This window comes from Phoca vitulina, unplaced genomic scaffold (genome assembly GCF_004348235.1).
Source record: "Phoca vitulina isolate PV1807 unplaced genomic scaffold, GSC_HSeal_1.0 scaffold95, whole genome shotgun sequence".
Lineage (NCBI taxonomy): Eukaryota > Metazoa > Chordata > Mammalia > Carnivora > Phocidae > Phoca > Phoca vitulina.
Genome location: NW_022589798.1, coordinates 695,478 through 715,839, shown reverse-complemented (window position 1 = coordinate 715,839; position 20,362 = coordinate 695,478). Strand labels below are relative to the sequence as shown.

The 20,362-nt window shown below is 41.8% G+C and overlaps 2 protein-coding genes across 10 annotated transcripts in view; one reads left to right on the top strand and one right to left on the bottom strand.

The window, feature by feature from the left end:
- ITSN1 (intersectin 1) overlaps positions 1–7,666 on the bottom strand; it is a 215,823-nt gene extending 208,157 nt beyond the window's left edge. For all 3 annotated transcript variants that reach the window (XM_032396958.1, XM_032396959.1, XM_032396960.1), the window contains exon 1: positions 7,422–7,666. The gene's annotated coding sequence lies outside the window, so the exon portion shown is untranslated. The remainder of the gene's footprint in view (positions 1–7,421) is intronic.
- Positions 7,667–8,388: 722 nt separating this feature from the next.
- The window catches only part of CRYZL1 (crystallin zeta like 1), a 37,248-nt gene continuing 25,274 nt past the window's right edge, over positions 8,389–20,362 (top strand). For 2 of the 7 annotated variants that reach the window (XM_032396973.1, XM_032396977.1), the window contains exons 1-4: positions 8,389–8,458; positions 9,983–10,068; positions 18,309–18,380; positions 20,025–20,102. In XM_032396973.1, the coding sequence (XP_032252864.1) occupies positions 18,315–18,380; positions 20,025–20,102 (144 nt within the window). In that variant the 5' untranslated portion in view covers positions 8,389–8,458; positions 9,983–10,068; positions 18,309–18,314. The other 5 variants (XM_032396975.1, XM_032396976.1, XM_032396974.1 and 2 more) reach the window with 5 other exon arrangements.

Genomic DNA, 20,362 nt, shown 5'->3' with positions numbered 1-20,362 from the left:
TTATACAACGGCTTACAATACAAAACACTGCCCTTGCTAGAACAATATAACTGCTCAGGAAATTTGCCTCAAAGAAAAATAATTAGCCCTACATACATGCGTGCACACAAAGACAAAACAAATGGATCCCACAGCAACTTGTTTCCAATGCTTTTATCATAAGAATCAGTGTCCTTCTTGGGGCACCTGAGAGGCTCAGTTGGTCGAGCGTTTGATTCTTGGTTTCAGCTCTAGGTCATGGTCTCAGGGTCCTGAGATGGAGCCTACGTCGGGCTCCCCACTCAGCATGGAGTCTGCTTGGGATTCTCTCTCCCTCTTCCTCTGCCCCTCCACCCATGCATGCACATGCAAGCGCGCCCTCTCTCTCGCTCTCTCTCAAATAAGTAAATAAAATCTTTAAAGAATCAGTGTCCTCCTTAACTAGGTTGGTTAAAGCATGGGACGAAAAGCCACTTGGCTGCATTCATTTCCATGAGCTGTATCCATGTCTTGCAAATCCTTACCACCAGTCACCAGGCGGACTTGCAGGCAAGATGCAAGGATGAACAAGACCACCACCGACAAAAAAACAAGGCAAAATGCCCATTAAAGCAAGAGGATCAGGGGCGCCTGGGTGGCTCAGTCGTTAAGCATCTGCCTTCGGCTCAGGGCATGGTCCCAGGGTCCTGGGATCCAGCCCCACATCCGGCTCCCTACTCAGCAGGAAGCCTGCTTCTACCCACTCCCCCTGCTTGTGTTGCCTCTCTTGCTGTCTCTCTCTGTCAAATAAAATCTTAAAAAAAAAAAAAAAAAGCAGGAGGATCAAAAACACTGCTCTCCTGTATTAAGGAGAGGACGTTCAATTTTAACCACCAAGGATAAAAAACAACAACAACAACTACTGACCAACTGCTATGACCTTGTTATTTTCACAGTCCTATTCGGCTGAATCCAAAACTCCATGACACCCCTCAGTTCAACTCCTGGCTCTACCACTCCACCAAGAGTGAAGGGTACTCAGTACACACACAACCTTGGTGGAGCCCCACACCATGCAACAGTGAGAATGGGTTTTAGCGACCAGCTTAAAACTGAGCTGTGGCAGTCCTACCTCAGCAGAAGCAAACTCAGGCCAGAGAGCTTAAGCCCAAACAATGTCACCAATGCTCTCTCTGGGCAATAAGCTAGTAAGATAAGCAGCCGATTATTAATTCTACTAGAAAAAGGTCAAAAGAGCACTGATGAATTCAAATAGATTAACCTGTTTCAAATTCACCTTGTTAAGAGGGCAACAAAATGTTAATGATATTGTACCATCACATTTATTAATAGAAGGTTTTGGGTTTTTGGTTTTTTTTTTTAACAATCTCCCAGTGGATCAGTGACATCTCTCTCCAGTGAGGCCTTCACATTCCTGCAGTGAGCTTCCACAGGCCGCTTCAAATCTCCAAACTGGCCAATGTGGGAATGTTTGGACAGACTCCCAGCCGTCTCGCTCATCATACATCCACATGTAGTCCTTTCCAAGGCAAGGCCACACATTACAAGTGAGCCGCCTTTTCAAATTTCACTAGTCTTCTCTGGGACTCTAACCCTGCTTTTCATGCAGAGGCACTTTAGGAAAACCACCACATTGGAAAGGATAACAAGCTGCTTTGAGAGATGAATGCTAGACAGCAGACAAGGCTTATTTGTGAGCTAACTTACACAACTCACTTCTCAATGAGAGGGACTCAAATCTGTAAATTAATACACATCAGGGAACCTCTAGGTTACTCCAAAACTGAAATCAGGAATGTAAAAATGCCCTAATGCCTATAAATCGTGTCCAGGGAATGGGCAGGCCAGCCACATTGTAGCTGAAAATTCGGCCTCTGGAGGTACACAGCTGGGCAGCCACTTGCTGGTGAAGTTCCTTCACTGCTGGTACCTCAGTTTCCAAAGCATATTCATCTAAAAAAGGACAGTTTTATGAAGACTGAGTGAGTTAGTGTTTATCAAAGGGTGCAAAAGGACTTGCTAAATGTTAGCTATCGCTATTACTGGTGTACGAATTTTGACTTTACAGATCACACTCCTGAACACATCACATTAACATCCCTTTCTTCTTCCTAAAAATAATAATAATTCACTAGGTTTGTCACTGGTTAAGTCATTCCAAAAAAAGGAAGGAGGGAAGAAAACAGAAATCTCAGCCAGGACTGTAAGGATGTAAATTGCTACAACCTTTCTAAATGGCAATATGTATCAAAAATCTTACACTTAGCATGTACTGCACTTTGATCCTGCAAATCCACTTCTAGAAACTTACCCTACAGAAATAAAAAAATCTCACAAGTATACACAGATGTGTACATAGGAAAATACTCACTGCAGAGTTATAACAGTGGGGGAAAAGGAAACAAACTAATGTCTGATAAAAATTAATTGGTTAAATTATCACAGACATATAAAATGGAATCTTAGGGGCGCCTGGGTGGCTCAGTCGTCAAGCGTCTGCCTTCGGCTCAGGTCATGATCCCAGAGTCCTCGGATCGAGCCCCAAATCGGGCTCCCTGCTCGGCCAGGAAGCCTGTTTCTCCCTCTCCCACTCCCCCTGCTTGTGTTCCCTCTCTCGCTATGTCTCTCTCTGTCAAATAAATAAATAAAATCTTAAAAAAAAAAAAAAAGGAATCTTATTCAGTTATTAAACTATTATAACTGACAATATAGACATGGAAAGATTCATGGTAACATGTTAAGCCAAAAAAGAAGTTACAAAATAATCATGTATAGCAAGTCCCATATTTGTTACAAAAATTGTATATAAAAAGCCACATGCACACACAAAAGAGGGTTTGGAGAGATATGTACTGAGGTAGTGGATTTATGAGTATTTTATAGTTTTTACTTTTCTGTATTTCAATTTTTCTATCATAAAGATGCAATTCTTTAAAATACAAGGGATATGAACTGATAAGCAGTTTGGTTCTGAAATGTACAATGAAGCTAAAAGTGATGACAAGATTTATCTTTATTTAGAAAAAACTTTTATTTACATAATACTTGATGGTCTATTAGATACGTTTAATGGTTAGCTATCCAATTAAAAATTATACATATTTAGGAGCGCCTGGGTGGCTCAGTCATTAAGCATCTGCCTTCGGCTCAGGTCATGATCCCAGGGTCCTAGGATCGAGCCCCGCATCGGGCTCCCTTCTCCGTGGGAAGCCTGGTTCTCCCTCTCCCACTCCCCCTGCTTGTGTTCCCTCTCTCGCTGTCTCTCTCTCTCTGTCAAATAAATAAAAAAATCTTTAAAAAAAAATTATACATATTTAGTATCAAGAAATAGAGACTTTGGGTGATGGATTTCTACCATCAAGTGCAGCAGTACAAGAATTAAATGGGTTAGTTTTTGAGTTTGATATATCTTTATATACCCCAATTCCTTATCATCATAATTACCATTTATTGAATGAACATATCTCAAAAACTTATGTAAGCACTTTGAAGTATTTAAACTTAACCTACTATTATTATTCCCATTCAGCTGGAAAAACTGAGACATTGAAATGTTAAGGGACTAGATCAAAGTCACAGACTGTGGGGTCAAACCCAATATCCTCTAGAAATTTTACTCCTAACTGTTCAGCACCCTCAACTATATAACAGAAACTGTTATTTATGGGGCCCTACACTGGATTCTGACAGAAAGGAATGAAGGTCATATTTTATTAGGATGAAAAATGAAACTGGAAAACATACCAATTTTCTGTTATTTTTTTGTAAACCAATTTTTACAGCATTATTTGGGCTTATCATAGCTTAAAAAATGGCATTTTGAGATCGTGATAACATAGTAATTTACCACTACACTGTGACTTAAATTTACATTTTGAGTCTCTAAGTAGTATTTTTTTTTTTTTAAGATTTTATTTATTTATTTGAGAGAGAGAATGAGAGAGAGCACATGAGAGGGGGGAGGGTTAGAGGGAGAAGCAGACTCCCTGCCGAGCAGGGAGCCCGATGCGGGACTCGATCCAGGGACTCCAGGATCATGACCTGAGCTGAAGGCAGTTGCTTAACCAACTGAGCCACCCAGGCGCCCAGTAGTATTTTTTTTTTTCTAAGCAGTATTTTGATAGGAGCCTTCTTTCCAGCTTAATCACCTTGAGCAGGCTATGCTTGGGAAAGGTTCTCTCTTTTTCAGAGCCAACCAAACTTACAGAAATGACCGGGCATAGTACATGTGGCTCCTAATTTATAAAATCAGTGACTAAGTAATAAGATTAATTTTACAAGAAAAGGTTTTAGGGCGCCTGGGTGGCTCAGTTGGTTAAGCGACTGCCTTCGGCTCAGGTCATGATCCTGGAGTCCCTGGATCGAGTCCCGCATCGGGCTCCCTGCTCAGCAGGGAGTCTGCTTCTCCCTCTGACCCTCCCCCCTCTCATGCTCTCTCTCTCAAATAAATAAATAAAATCTTTAAAAAAAAAAAAAAAAAAAAAGAAAAGGTTTTAAAATGTGGCCTCATTGCCATGTTACTCACTTACAAATATTTAATGGAGTTCCTCCAGGCACTATTCTAGGCACTGGAGATAGAATGATGAGCCAAAATCTCTGCTCTTCTGAAACCTTTATTATAGGTGCATTATATACCTGAAGGTTATAGTCAGATTTTTATTAGCAGCCTAAGGTATAAAACTTAGTCTGTTACTTAAAATATCTGCTGTCCATTTCAGGAGATGGTCTGAGGAGATGCTCAGCGAGAAGGAGGCACAGCGTCCTCTAACTTGACTATCCCAGGAGAAATTCCTGGAGAACTTGTTTAAAAAACCGATTCCAGGGCCCCACCTCCAGGAGTCTGATTCTGAGGTGAGGTGACAAAAACCCTCTATTTTTATTTATTTATTTTAAAGATTTTATTTATTTATTTGACAGAGAGACAGACAGGAGAGAGGGAACACAAGCAGGGGGAGTGAGACAGGGAGAAGCAGGCTTCCCACGGAGCAGGGAGCCCTATGCGGGGCTTGATCCCAGGACCCTGGGATCATGACCTGAGCCAAAGGCAGAGGCTTAACCGACTGAGCCCCCCAGGTGCCCCAAAAACCCTCTAAATTTAACATGAACCTCACTTAATGCTGATCTAAGTGATCTGAGGTCCAAACTTTGAGAAACCCACCAGTAAGTGGAGCCATTCAGAATAAAATGATTATTCAGAAGAGAATAGCTCTATGGCAGTGGAATTTGAACTGAGTAACATAAACCCAACCCTCCTGTAATTAGCTCTGTATAATTCACAAATCTAGCAAATTTAAAAAGATGAGTAAGAATGGAGCAATTTACCAGCACCTCCTCCTTTACGTCTTATGGGAGATTTGAATTTGCCTCAACCTAGGCATTTGGTTAAAAGATGAACCTGAGTTCTACCAACAGAAGAGATAATCATTAAGAAAAAGGAAATTTCTACTCAACTGCAAAAAAAAAAAAAAAAAAAAATGCTAAGAGGGACAAACATTTCACAGAACTAACTTGCTACCACTCATTTTATGCCCTATTTCACAATGCTTAGTATCTGAACAATCCACAGGGTTCCAAAGTACATCAAAAATTTGTTCATTTCCTCTCCTACTCAGGCAGAATAATAATAATAGAGTATTGTGAAGGTGCCATGTGCCTCAGCAATTTCAACAGATACATTCTTAGATAAAGAAATACCATTTAAAAAAAAATCTATCAGAAATGCTCCTTAGTGGAGCTACTTCAATTAGTTTTAAATTGTTTTAATGCCACCACTAAATTAGTATCCCTCATTTCCAATTTAGATTACTTAAAAGTTCCTGGGTTCTTTACCAACCTCCTACAGAAAAAATTCCCTTCCATATTATAATTCTGTGCATTTTTAGTTATAATAAGCAAACACCCACCAGTACAACATAACTGTGTCATGTAAACTAGAAAAAAAATTTTAAGGAAAAACATAGCATTTTGTTCTCAGAGATAGACAGGTAGAAATCCTAACTTTAAGGGAGGGTTTTAAGTTTCTGCACCTTAAATCATCTAAAAATTAAGGTATGCAACAAACACATCCCTCCCATTTTAGAGGTTAAGAGTAGCACTTCACAAACCAGCTGGCCTGCTGGTCCTGGCCCCAGTTCCTAACCTCAGATCCTGTCCTCTACCTAATCCATGAGATCTCTGAACCTGTTCTTCATGCGTTCAAAGGGATTAGTAACATTGCCTCTCCGTTAACGGAATTGAGGTTTTCCAGATGCATCTGTCTGTATGGTATCTGTTTTTATTATCTGTTCTTCTTATTGTACTTGCTTATATTATTTGTACGTTTGACCACGGAAATAGCAAGAGTAGGATCCAGGAGATAAGCACAAAGAAACACATCTGTCCGGAGTGCGCATATATTTAAAATTTCAGGCTGGTGCTGCCTCCAGAATAGCACTGATGATGACAAAGTTCTAAAGGAAACTTTCATATTAAGAGGCTATCAAAAATCTCCATAGCCGCCCACTCAACAGAAAAAGACGCTAATTTATTTCTTCAAAAGCAAAGCCTTCTTTAGTCTGAATCACAACAAAAGATGCCCATAGGAAGTGTTATCTGCGAAGTTGTTTTCTAATCCAAAGGAAAACAGAAGTAAAGGAAGGTGCAACCCATTCCTCGTCAGTTTCCTTTTCCTGGGGATTCTGATTACATTTCCTCATTGAAGCAAGAAGAGACCGCAATTGTGCGCTGGGTCCACACCATAAGACCGCGTCTGTGCGTAAAGAAGGGAAGGAGAAGCGGCAGACCCCGGGGACGCGCTCCCACCGAAAGGAAAGCCGCTTTCTGTTAAATACCATCAGAGTCAGCCCCGGCGGGACGAAACGGCATTGACTGCCCTTCACTGACAGGGATTTTGCAGGCACACGACAGAGAAAAAAAGATGAGCCGGGGACTCGAGGCCCGAGGGAGAGGCGGGCGGCGCGATGCCGCTCCCCGCGAGCTCCGGATCCCCGAGAGGCTGGCGGGGAGGCGAGGCTTGGCCAGCCCGCCACGCTCAGGCGGCCGAGGGCAGCGAGGTCAGCCCTGGAAGGGCCGACCGCCCCCACGCCCCCTGGGGAGGGAGGGACCCCACTGGGCCAGCCAGGGCTGCGGACGCCCATTCAGCCCGAAGCCCGTCCAGCGGCCGCCACCCCCTCGGCCGGCCGCGGCGTCCCGGCCTCCCGGCGCGGATCAGCCGGCCAAGCGGCCGCCCCGCCGCCACCCCTGGGAGGATGGGGAAGGACGAGGCGCAGGGGTGGCCGGTGCCGCGCCTCCTGGGCGCGCGGCAAAGGCTGAAGGGCGGCCCGAGGGACGCGCGCTGGCCCGGGGGACGGGCGCCCCGGGCGGCCATCGCGCCGACCCCCGCGCCGACCCCCGCCCCCCGCCGCCTCCCTGTCCTGGCCGCCGCCGTCCAGCCCGCCCCTCACCTCATCTCCAGGCGGGTCCGCGCTGCCGCCCCAGGGACAAATCAGTGCAGCTCACTCGCCGCGGGGAGGGACGCAGGAGCCGCAGCCCCGCACACCATCCCCGCCCGCCTGCCCGCCTGCCCGTGCGTCCCGGAGCCCGCTCGGGATTCTCCCTCGCGAGCCGCCGTACTACGGAGCAACCAAGCTGCGCTCCCTCCCCTCTCCTCTGCTCTTCTCTACCTCCTTCGCTCCCTCCCTCGCTCCCTCGCTCCCACCTATCTCCTCTTCTCCCTCCGCTGCCTCTCCCGCCCTCATCCACCCCTCCATCTCCGCCCACAGATGGGTGGGAACCAACTGTCTGCCAATCGGAAGAAGAGGCCCGCACCCCCTCACCGCCCCCTACCGCTAAGCCCGCCCACCGCAGGAACGGGGGAGGGGGCAATTAAAAAAAATGGAAAAGGACGGAGTGACAGCCAAATTAACCAATCAGCAAGCGCAAAGGGGGTGGGAGTAGGACGGCCTTTTCTCCCCGCCCCCTTCCCAGAAGGCGTAACCAAAAGCTTCTGGTCTTAGATTTCCCTGACGGGGCTTATGGAGATTTTGTTCCATGGTTTTGGTGCATCTGTCCGTTGTCGTGCGAGGCACTAGTTAGGATGCCCTCAGCTACATTAATTACAAAAGGTTTTAAAGGAGAGAACAACGTAGAGGCGAAAAAGACGCGGGTTACAGTCCAGGGAAGGCGGTAGGGCAAACGGTTGGAATGAGGAAGGGTGTGGTTTTTACTAGAAATTTGCATAAAACGGAACCTATCCGGGAGACTACAATTTCGCCCATTTATTGGTAGCCCCTGGCGCGACGCTTCTCCTCCAGGCGGTGCATTCCGGGAGATGTAGTTCCGAGTTCGGTTGCTATGGCGTTCTCCACAGCCTCCGGTCCAGAAGTGACGAGCAGCCTGACCAATGGGAGCAGCGCTTGGGCCAGTGGGGGCGGGCCCTCTGCAAAAGGACTCCAAGGTGGCGGTGGGGAAGACGCAGGCCGTTGGGGCGGCTCGGAGGCAGGTGAGCCCCCAGACCCGGGTTCTGTGTCTTGGGAAGCGGGGCTTTGGGCTTTGGGCGCCTCGCGGAACCGTGCAACCCTAGGAGGAATGGTGGTTGGTGTTGCACCCCAACCCCAGACCCCCTCAGGCCCGGGCCTAGCTTAGCTGAGGGGCGGGAAGGACTTGACTGACGATTTCCTGGTCCTTACAGGTTTTGATTGTAGGTTTTAGCTCAGTTTGCATCTCCCTCTACATTTATAGAAGCAAAAGTCGAAGTTCCCTTACACTGAATTTTGGTCCCCAGCTTTTGTTGTTGTTGTTCCTATAATCTGAGTTTCTTTTCTTTCTCCCGTACTCCTTCTCTGCCACCGCTTTTCCCCCCCTTCACTTTCTTTTTCGGTGAACAATTACCTAAAGCAAGGGTATTCTCATTTACATGATTATACGGCCAGGTTTGCCCTCTTAAGATAAACAGCGAGAAACTCTGGAGCTATGCGTGACAATCACCTCAGAATCATGTTGAAGTGCAGATACTGAATTTGTAGGGCTGGGCGGAGCCCGAGACTGTGCATTTCTCACAACCTCCCGGTGACTGCTAGTCCACGAGCTGAGTAGCAGGGTGTTCTACATCAGCGCCGCTCAATACAAATATAATGCGGGGCACTTAATTTTAAGTTTTCTGGTAGCCACATTAAAAAACATGAAAAGAGGTGCGCCTGGGTGGCTCAGTCGTTAAGCGTCTGCCTTCGGCTCAGGTCATGATCCCAGGGTCCTGGGATCGAGCCCCGCATTGGGCTCCCTGCTCAGCGGGAAGCCTGCTTCTCCCTCTCCCACTCCCCCTGCTTGTGTTCCCTCTCTCACTGTGTCTCTCACTGTCAAATAAATAAATAAAATCTTAAAAAAAAAATGAAAAGAAACACGGGAAATAAATTTTCACAATGTTTCGTTTAACCCAATATATCCAAAATTTATCATTTCAACCCATAATCAAATACTTTAAAATTGAAATATTATAAATTCGTGTATTTATTAGTTTTGTTTTGTTTTTTAAAGTAAGCTCTACACCCAACATGGAGCTTGAACTCACAATCCCGAGATCAAGAATCGACTGCTCTACTGAGACTGAGCCAGCCAGACGCCCCAGTTCTTTTTTTTTTCTTATAGCGTCTTTGAAATCGAGTGTGTGTTTTACCTTGACAACACGTCTCAGTTATATCTAGACCCAGTTCAAATGTTCCTTAGCCACCTGTGGACTAGTCGCTGCTGTTACTGGCCAGTGCAGGTCCAGATGATCTCGGTGCCCCCTGCAGAAATTAAAAGGTGTTAAAGCTCGAACAGTTGCATGTGATCAAACCCTTCGCTGCTCTGTGAGATGGGCCTGGGAATTACCTTAGAGAGGTTCTCTGCCCAGTTGGCAGAAATAATAGCAAAAATATCCAACACTTACTGAACGGTTATTTTGTGCTGGGTGTTGTACTGAGTGCTTTGCTTGTATTGCTTCATCTTTACAACAACCCTTGGAGGTAACTACTATTATATTTTGTAGATATGGAACCTAAGGTCTAGAAGGTTAAAATTTAGTAGCCTAAAGCCATACAGCCGGTAAGTAGGAGAACCAGGATTCAAACTCAGGTCAGTTTTGACTTCTAAATCCTGTCAACCACTGCAGTGTATGATTATTATTTTTTAATCAATAATTTCACTTCATTGATGCCTCTGCTCCAGTTTATGGCAGATGAAATGTTCTGACTTGAAACAGGGTTTCCTCAAGGTCAATTTGCCTATCAGTTGGAGTGACATATTTTGGTAGTATTATAAATATTCCATGCTATATATATATTTTTTTAAAGTAAGCTCTAGCCCTATATAGGGTGTGAATTCAGGACCCCGAGATCAAGAGTCTCATGCTCTAGGGGCACCTGGGGGGCTCAGCTGGTTGAGTGTCCGACTCTTGATTTTGGCTCGGGTTGTGGTCTCAGAAGGGTGGGATGGAGCCTCACGTTGGGCTCTGCGCTCAGCACAGAGTCAGCTTGTCCCTCTCCCCCTGCTCCTGCTCTCTATCTAGATCTAAAATAAGTAAAGTCTTAAAAAAAAAAAAAATTTGCATGCTCTACTGACTGAGCCATCTCTATGCTATATTATAAATCTTTCTTTTTAAAAAAATTTTTTTTTAATTTATTTGAGAGAGAGAGCAAGCACACAGGTAGAAGCAGAAGAGGGACAAGCGGACTCTGCACTGAGCTCGGAGCCCAACTTGGGGCTCCATCTCACGACCCCAAGATCATGACCTGAGCTGAAACCAAGAGTTGGAGGCTTAACGGACTGAGCCACCCACGTGCCCTTCCGTGCTGTATTATAAATAATAAAAGTTATTAATTCCCCAGTACTATATCCTGGGCAGTAATGTGTCTTGATGCATTTGTGTACCTCCCTGAAGAAAGAGAAATAGGAAAGCTTGGAAATTCTTAAAATATTTCACTGTGGAGTCACAGTGTTTTTTTGGTTTTGTTTGTGGTTACATCTTTTTATTATTACTACTGTTCTTAAAAATAATACTTGCTCCTGTGAACTTTACATTGAATATTTCAAAGACAACATTATGATGTTTCTAGGCCCACTGAACGGTACTATGCTGAGCTAAGATGAGTTTTATGATTAGAAGAGCAAAAATACACATATCTACACATGCTAAAATATGATATTTTGCAAAATATTTACATTGTAAGAAATACATTTCTATTTTCTATTTCTACATTGTAAGAAATACACATCTTGTGAATTATTTTCTCTTCATTGTGGATTGACTAGTAAATATTTAATCAAAATTACAAATCCTTTTTTGCTTCTGGAGCAAGAAATGGTTTCTTAAGATCCTATAGTGGATTGGAAAATTAAATAAGCATTTACAAACTGCAATAATGTTAGTTAAAAAATGATTGTTAAATCAGTTGGAGAAGGGAGAGTGTGGTAGAGATTTAGAAAGGATTCTTCAATTGCTTATTTCCCTCATCACCACCTGCATTGTCCCAGTGCTAAGCTAGCATAAAGGGGAAAAGGTCATTCATCACATCACACCATTGCATAATCAGAAGAGGCTGATATGGTCATCATATCCCCCATCCTCTCCAACTGATGCTTGAATCGCGTTTATGAAACCATTGTAAATGTGTATCCAGCCTCTGTTTAAATCAGGCTCCATGCTCAGCGGGTCTGTTTCTCCCTCTCCCTCCCCCTGATCATGCTTTCTTTCACTGTCTTTCTCTCTCAAATAAATAAATAAAATCTTTAAAAAAAAAAAAAAGAAGAAGAAGAAGAAGCAGAGGAAGCTTATCTAGTTAGGACTACCATTCTCCACAACCCGCAACATAATGCCATTTGACCCAAACCTCCAGCTAGTTACTTTGATTATGCTAACCAAATTTTTTAACCAAATAATTGAGCATGTGGTTTGACATATTTCTTTATCTGATATGTGGATATGTATGAAAATTCTCACAGATTAAGAACATTGCTAAAACTTAATATTAAGTCACTTCTTCAATATAACAGAAGAGTTACCCCCTCATAGTCCAGCCGGCTAGTATAATAATGTTGTGCACCAATCCTGGCGTGATGATGAACATATGGGACCACATTTTAGTGCTGACTTCATGTTTTTTTCTGTAGCCTACTGCTTGACAATATATCCTTGATTTCCTTAAAAAGAGGGTGGGCTAGAACTATTATAACTGAATCCTGACCCCATGTGGCCACAGTATTGCAAAGTTGGCACTGGGGACTAATAGAAATGTGAGCATATAAGAGTTTGGACTTGCAGGAATTAAGTTTTCCGTAGATGGATTGGATGAGGGGAGGAAATGAAGCCACTCAGCAGTGTGTGGCCATAGCTGAGGCCTGAGGCATAGCAATATTAGCACATCACTTGTGCTAACACCCATCAAAACCAAAAGTAAACAGGTGAGCCAGGACATCATAAAGAAAAAGGAAACTTGGGTCAATAACTTAATACAGAGGAAGGAATGATGATAGGCTCTAAAATATCCTTGATGACTGAAGAGTAGTACCACAAAATCTTGTTTTGGGAAAAGGTGAATCCAGTTTTGTTTTCTGGGTTTTGTTTTGTTTTGTTAAGATTTTATTTATTGTGTACCTGGGGGCTCAGTCAGTTAAGCATCTGCCTTTGGTTCAGGTCATGATCCTAGGGTCCTGGGATCAAGTCCCATGTCAGGTTCCCAGCTCAGTGGGGAGCCTGCTTCTCCCTCTGCCCCTCCTCCCTGCTCAGGCTCTCTTTCCCTTTCAAATAAATAAAAATCTTAAAAAAAAAAAAAAAAAGATTTCATTTATTTTTAGAGGGAGAGAGACAGTGGGGGGAGGAGCAGAGGGAGAGGGACAAGCAGACTCTGCAGAGTGCAGAGCCGGATGCAGGGCTCTATCCCACAACCCCAGATAATGACCTGAACTGAAATCAAGAGTTGGTTGCCTGAGTACCTAAGTGCCCCAAGATGACTCCAGTTTTACGTCTGTTGAATTTGAGCTAGATCTGATACTCTCAGAACACTTTTGGTCTGAAAGTGTAGATAAGGAATAATCTGTAGAGGTTTTATTTACAATTATTAATAGATGAGAGATTAAGTAGCAGAAGAGCAAATGGCATTTACATTGCTGTTATAACGAAAATGAAACCATTCAAAGTTTCTTCGCATTGGTTTTTTAGAAATCCCTTTAAAGATCAGTATTTTTATTGGGGTGCCTGGGTGGCTCAGTCGTTAAGCGTCTGCCTTCGGCTCAGGTCATGGTCCCAGGGTCCTGGGATCGAGCCCCGCATCGGGCTCCCTGCTCAGCGGGAAGCCTGCTTCTCCTTCTCCCACTCCCCCTGCTTGTGTTCCCTCTCTCGCTGTCTCTCTGTCAAATAAATAAATAAAATCTTTAAATAAAAAAAAAAGATCAGTATTTTTATTAACTGCTTTCTTGAAGCGTTATATTCAAGTGTTTCTTCTTTGCACCAAAAATTATTTAAAACAGGTGTCTGGGTCCCTAGGTGGCTCAGTCAGTTAAGCTTCTGCCTTTGGCTCAGGTCATGATCCCAGGGTCCTGGGATGGAGCCCTGCATGGGGCTCCCTGCTCAGCCGGAGTCCACTTCACCCTCTGTCCCTCCCCACCATTCATGCGCTCTCTCTCTCTTTCTCAAATAAATAAATAAATCTTAAAAAAAAAAAAAAAAGGTGTCTTTTAAGATTTTTTTTTTAAGATTTTATTTTTAAGTAATCTCTACACCCAACATGGGGCTTGAACTCACAATCCGAGATCAGGAGTCGCATGCTCCACTGACTGAGCCAGCCAGGCACCCCTAAATTAGGTGTCTTGATACTTGTTTCTCCAGATTTTTTAATAGGTCTAATGTGTGACCATTGTAAAAATTTAAAGTATTAAAGACATAATTCTCAAGTTGTGGACTTCTGTCAAATCTGATGTACTTGAAAAAAATATAAAACCTATTCTTTTTATAGGACATATTAGCCTTCGTTTTTATTTTTTTTTAAGATTTTATTTATTTATTTGACAGAGAGAGACACAGCAAGAGAGGGGATACAAGCAGGGGGAATGGGAGAGGGAGAAGCCGGCTTCCCGCTGAGCAAGGAGCCCAACGCGGGGCTCGATCCCAGGACCCTGGAATCATGACCTGAGCTGAAGGCAGAGGCTTAATGACTGAGCCACCCAGGCGCCCCTAGCCTTCGTTTTTAAACAGGTTTATTTTCTTTTTTAAAAAAAATTTATTTATTTATTTGACAGAGAGACAGCAAGAGAGGGAACATAAGCAGGGCGAGTGGGAGAGGGAGAAGCAGGCTTCCCGCTGAGCAGGGAGCCGGATGCGGGGCTTGATGCGGGCCTAGATCCCAGGACCCCGGGATCATGACCTGGGCCAAAGGCAGACGCTCAACCAACTGAGCCACCCAGGCACCCCTAAACAGGTTTATTTTCATTTAAAAGTTTTATGTAGCACTTTTCACAAAGTTTACAGTGAACATATAATTTTGAAGTTTTAGATGACATTCATTCTTGGAAATGTCATGGAAAGATTATATATCTTAATTTATATTTTTATTTTATAAAATATTAAATATTAAGCTATTTTGGGACACTGGATGACTCAGTCAGTTAAGCGTCTTGATTTCAGCTCAGATCATGATCTCAGGGTTGTCGGATTGAGCCCAGTGTTTCTGCTAAAGATGCTCCCTCTCTCTCTCTCTCTCTCTGCCCCTCCCCCTCCCTCTCTCTCCCTCTGTAAAAAAAAAAAAAAAAGAAGATACTCAGCTATTTTATTTTCTGTGTGCAAATATCTTTACATTCAATAAAAATTTTATTAAATAGTGGACTAAGTGTTTCATTTAATCTAGACCAGTGCCTGAGAAACTGTACTAACCATTCTACCATTTTCTTAGTGTTAAGAACTCAGTATTCCTTTTGGTGGTCTGCAAAAGAAGTAAATAACATTTCCTCAATTTTCTTCTGGCCACTTCTCTGAAAACACTTTTCTTTCTTCACTTTGTAACTTTGAGGATATTTTTGTTCCCACATGGTTTTTTGTTTTGTTTTGTTTTGTTTTTTTAAAGGTTTTATTTATTTATTTGACAGAGAGAGAGACAGCGAGAGAGGGAACACAAGCAGGGGGAGTGGGAGAGGGAGAAGCAGGCTTCCCGCAGATCAGGGAGCCCAATGCGGGGCTTGATTCCAGGACCCTGGGATCATGACCTGACCCGAAGGCAGACGCCTAATGACTGAGTCACCCACGTGGGGTTTTTTTGGACCAACTAAACTACTTTTTTCTACTAATCAGGCCAGTTTTAACTTAATTTGGAAGAACCATTTAGGACAATCTGACTAAAAATGTTGACATTATTATGTATATAATATTTACTTTAGGGGACACTGGGGATACAAACAAGCACTAATCTTCCAGAATCTTTGAAATTGGGGTACATGCAGTATGACGCCCATCTGACTGCTGATCTGGGAAACAGGCCATATGTTTTTTTGTTTTTTTTTCTTAAAGATTTTATTTATTTATTTGACAGAGAGAGACAGCGAGAGAGGGAACACAAGCAGGGGGAGTGGGAGAGGGAGAAGCAGGCTTCCCTCGGAGCAGGGAGCCTGACGCGGGGCTCGATCCCAGGACCTTGGGATCATGACCTGAGCTGAAGGCAGACGCTTAATGATTGAGCCACCCAGGCGCCCCCAGGCCATATGTTTTAAGAAGCATTGCACAGGGTTGCCTGGCGGGCTCAGTCAGAGGAGCATGCGACTCTTGATCTCCAGGTTGTGAGTTCGAGCCCCATGTTCAGTATAGAAATTACTAAAAAAAGTAAATAATCTTTAAAAAAAAATGCAACGGGCAGAGAAGACAGTGGCTTCTGGAATTACAACAGGAGCTGCTTTGAAATCAAGGTGTTGATGCAATTGTTTCATTTCTCAAAAAGGAACTACTAGTAGTTCCAGACTGAGTAGGAGCAGTGATTTCTTTCTTTAATAATAATAGATATTGATTCGTCCAAGTAATAGCATGGGAAAACCTGCTAGTTAGTGAGTAAAACACGGTTTTGTTTGTTGGTATGTAACGAAATCTGGAAGTATGGAACAGATAGGGTAGATTGAGTGTCACTGGGGGTGATTTCAGAGAAGGAGTAGGACTTGAGTTGTATTCACTTGACAGAATCTGTAGAGTAAGTTTGGCACAGTCTCAGAGAACAAGCGATGCCTGGAAGTCCTGAGAGAGGGATGACCAGATGGTGTAAGGTCACACTGACTAGCTCAGAAAGAGAATGTGTGTTAGGAAAACAGGGGAGTAAAGTAGATTAGAGACAGTGAGTATGCATTTTAGACAGCCTTGAAAGACAGGCAGAAGAGGCTGGATTTAAAGTTGTAGGGATGGGGCACCTGGGTGGCTCAGTCAGTTAAGCGTCTGCCTTCAGCTCAGATCATGATCCTGGGATTGAGCCCCACGTCGGCCTCCTGCTCAACGGAGAGTCTGCCTCTCCCTCTCTCTCTCTGCCCCTCACCCCGCTCGAGTCTGCTTCTCCCTCTGCTCCTTACCCCGCTTGTGCTCTCTCTCAAATAAAGAAAATCTTTAGAAAAAAATAAAAATAAGGTAGGGGGGGCGACAGGCTCACTCAAGTTGGTAGAGTGTGATTTTTGATCTCGGAGTTGTGAGTTCAAGCCCCACACTGGGTGTGGAGATTACTTAGAAAAATAAAATAAAATCTTTAAAAAATTATAGGGACTACATAGCTACTCTGTCTATGCTTAGGTCTTTCCCCTCTCCCCTGCCACCACAGCCAACACACTGACATACACACACCTGCAACCAAACGGTTAGAATTAACATCTCACCTACCTCTACCTCTGAAGCAAAGAATATATCATATGTTAATTAATTGAATTTAAATAAAATAACATTTTTTAAAAAATGTTCTTAATAAGATAGTTTGTAAAAGACCCAAAATGGAAACAATCAAATATCTGTCTGGAGTGGAATAGATAAATAATAATTTAATCACCCAATAATAATTTAATCACCCAATTGCATAACAAGGGTAATGAATGAACCACAATACAGGAAACAGCATAGATGATGCTCACAGATGTGATATTGAGAGAAAGAAACCAGACATGATGGAGTATGATTTCGCTTCTATAAAGTCAAAAACGTACAAAACTAATCTGTGCTGTTAAAACTTGGAAGTTGAGTATCTCTCAGAGGGGAAGGTGGTGACTAGAAGGGGAACGAGGAAGCTTCTGGAGTTCTAGTGATGCCGTGTTTCTTTGCTGTGACATGGCCATATTCACTTTGCAAGATTCAGTAAGCAGTACATTTAGGATCTGTGAACTTGGCTGTGTGTATCTTATATTTTTAAAAAATAGTCTTGCCATAGAATTATAGTTGACCCCTGAACAAATCTGAGATTAGGAGAACCAACCTTCCAAGTAGTTGAAAACCTGCATGTAACTTTTGACTCCCCAAAAACTTAACTCCTAATATAGCCTACAGTTGACTGGAAGCCTTACTGGTAACAGTCAACATATATTTTCTATGTTATATGTATTATATTCTGTACTCTTAAAATAAAGTAAGCTACTGAAAAGAAAATTTTAACAGAATCATAAGGAAGAGAAAATACATTTAACAGTACTGTACTATAAAAAATAAAAATCCATGTATAAGTGGACCTGTGCAGATCAAACTCATATTGTTCAAGAGTCAACTATATGATGAAAATTAAACAATTGTGGAATCCTTAGAGATGCTCTTGATTTCCGCTCAGGTCCTGATCTCAGAGTCTTGATCTCAGGGTCATGAGGTCCAGCCCCTGTAGGGCTCTGTGCTCAGCAGGGCGTCTGCTTGAGATCCTCTTCCTCTGCCCCCCCCCCCACCCACTTGTGAGTGTGTGCATCCCTGCGTGCTCACTCACTCTCTCTCCCTCCCAAATAAATAAATCTTAAAAAAAAAAAAAGGCCTTGAAAGCCCTTTGAATGCCACCTTTGGTAATGAAAATTGAGATCTGTGGCCCTCGTAAAAGTTTTTTTAAGTACATCTAATAATTTTTATTGAAGAGCAAAGTGAAATTAAGCACCAGCTCACCTTGGTGTGGAAGGTTGAACTGTCAGCCCATTCTTAGTAAAACATGTACTCAGAGATTATTGCATATTCTCTTGTTTGACTACTTCCAAGAGTTATTATCTAAATTTTTTGTTTGGAAACTACATTTATAGTTGTCATTTTATCCTTTGCCAGCATTATTTTTCAAGTTTTGCTTTCATTTTAGTCTGGAAGAACATTTTATTTCATGTTTATATATATATGTATGAATTTTTTTTAGGTGACTATGAAAGGCTTATATTTTCAAAAGAGTTCTACAAATGAAGAAATAACATTTGTATTTCAAGAAAGGGTAAGAAAAATGGTTTAATTATTAAATGAAAAAGGTAGTTTATTTTCTATATATAATAGAACCAGTTTTAAATGACCTTTTATAAGTTATTTTGAGTGGAACCGAGTAAAAAATTACTTAAAGGAAACTTACAAACTCCTTTAATCTTGTGTGAAAATGGTGCTCCATATTATAGTATAACTGTATTTTTTAAAGAGTTGCTTCAGAAGAGTTTTTAGTTCCTCAGGGTGGTGGTATAAAGCATATTAGGAAAACAGAACAGCCTTGATAGTCTTATAAGTTGCAAAATTAACCCAACATATTCAGAATACCACAATAAAGTGACTATTCAGATTATAGCCATATTTCAGAAAATATTTCTCCCATGTTGTAAAATAAAAGCAGTAGAAAGGCATTGTTTTCCATACTAAATTCTGAGCTTTGCAAAATTACCTCATTTGCTAAACTCTAAATTGTCTCTTGTTTTTGCCCACTTTAAAACAGGTAGTGGAATTTTCATATACTGGTGATTGTTTGAAAGGTTTGTAGCAAGCCAAAATCATTCTACTGTCAACTTAGGGCCCAAAACTACGTGCTTTATTTATTTCATGGTAGTAATAAGGATTTCTGGATCATGAACACAATCCAATTTTTCTGTTATCTTTTACTAACTCCAAAATTAGTTAGGTCAGGAATCAAAATCTTAGACAGCTTGTTTTCTACCATTGAGTCAGGATGAAGGTCTCAGGTTTGATTGGCTCTTGGGAAGAATCATTTACAGGTTCATACAATCATGAGTAAAATCTACACATTTATCGATAATATTGAAGATCTTCATAATATCACCAAATAACTATCAAATCTGAAACTTAAAAAGAGATACTCCCAGAGTATTGTATTCAAGTCAAATAAAACAGTGATCTCTTTGATAGGTTGTAGGAGGGGCTACAAAAGTAGCTATTCTTACTCAGCTTTTGATCTCATTTTTGGGCATATCACGAGTTGGGAATATTTTAATTATTGGTACCAGGATATGGTTATTTGGCAGAAGTGATAATATATTTCATAAATAATACAGGTGGGTGACATTGAGTGCCTGAGTGTGAATGATTCTTTGCCTTTGAAGTATACCTAGCTGTGGAATAGTGGGGTAATTAAGATCCTTTAAGTTTGTATTTTGACCCCAAAATCCCTTGGGGCATGCTGAAATGTCTAAGACAGATGTTAAATAAGGTAAGTTAAATAAAAGATACACAAGTAACACCAAGCAACTTCATTTATAGCATTAAGAAAATTCCAAAATCAGTGAAGGCTATATGTCATGCGTATAAGGATATCCCTGTATGTGTGAAGATTTGATGCTTTGAGATTAGATTGAAATAAAGTACAGTATTTGTTGCTCTCCTTTTTACCCTAAAAATTTACTACCTACACATATATCCATGTTGGTATCTATACATTTTTAAAATAACTATGGCTTTTTAAACATTTTACCCCAAAATTCCCCTTCTATTGTTTTTATTATATACTATGTGATAATTGCTTATGGCTTTTTCAGTTAAGTTAGCTATAAGATTTGGGGTCTGTTTAATTTTGTTCAATTATGTATGACATTTTTCATAACAGAAAGGCATGTTCTCAAAGGAATGTGTTATTTGGTTCTAGGAAAATCTTCCTGTTATAGAGGATTACTATGTGAAAGTTCAAGTTAAAGCTTGTGCTCTGAGCCAGATAAATACAAAGGTATGATGCTTTTATTTTGACCAAAAGTCAAATGAGAGTTTCCTGGTATATTTAGTGTACAAATATATAACGATAACTGACTTCTGAGTGCCAAAAAATTAATACCCTTAGAAGACTAAAACAGCTAGGGGAAAAATATAATGTCAATTTGTGTTTCTGTATTAAATTATTATCTAACTAAAGTCAGACATTTTATATTATTATAGGAAAATATTTTATAAACTCCTTTACATTGTGAAAGGTGAGAATTTATAATTCCT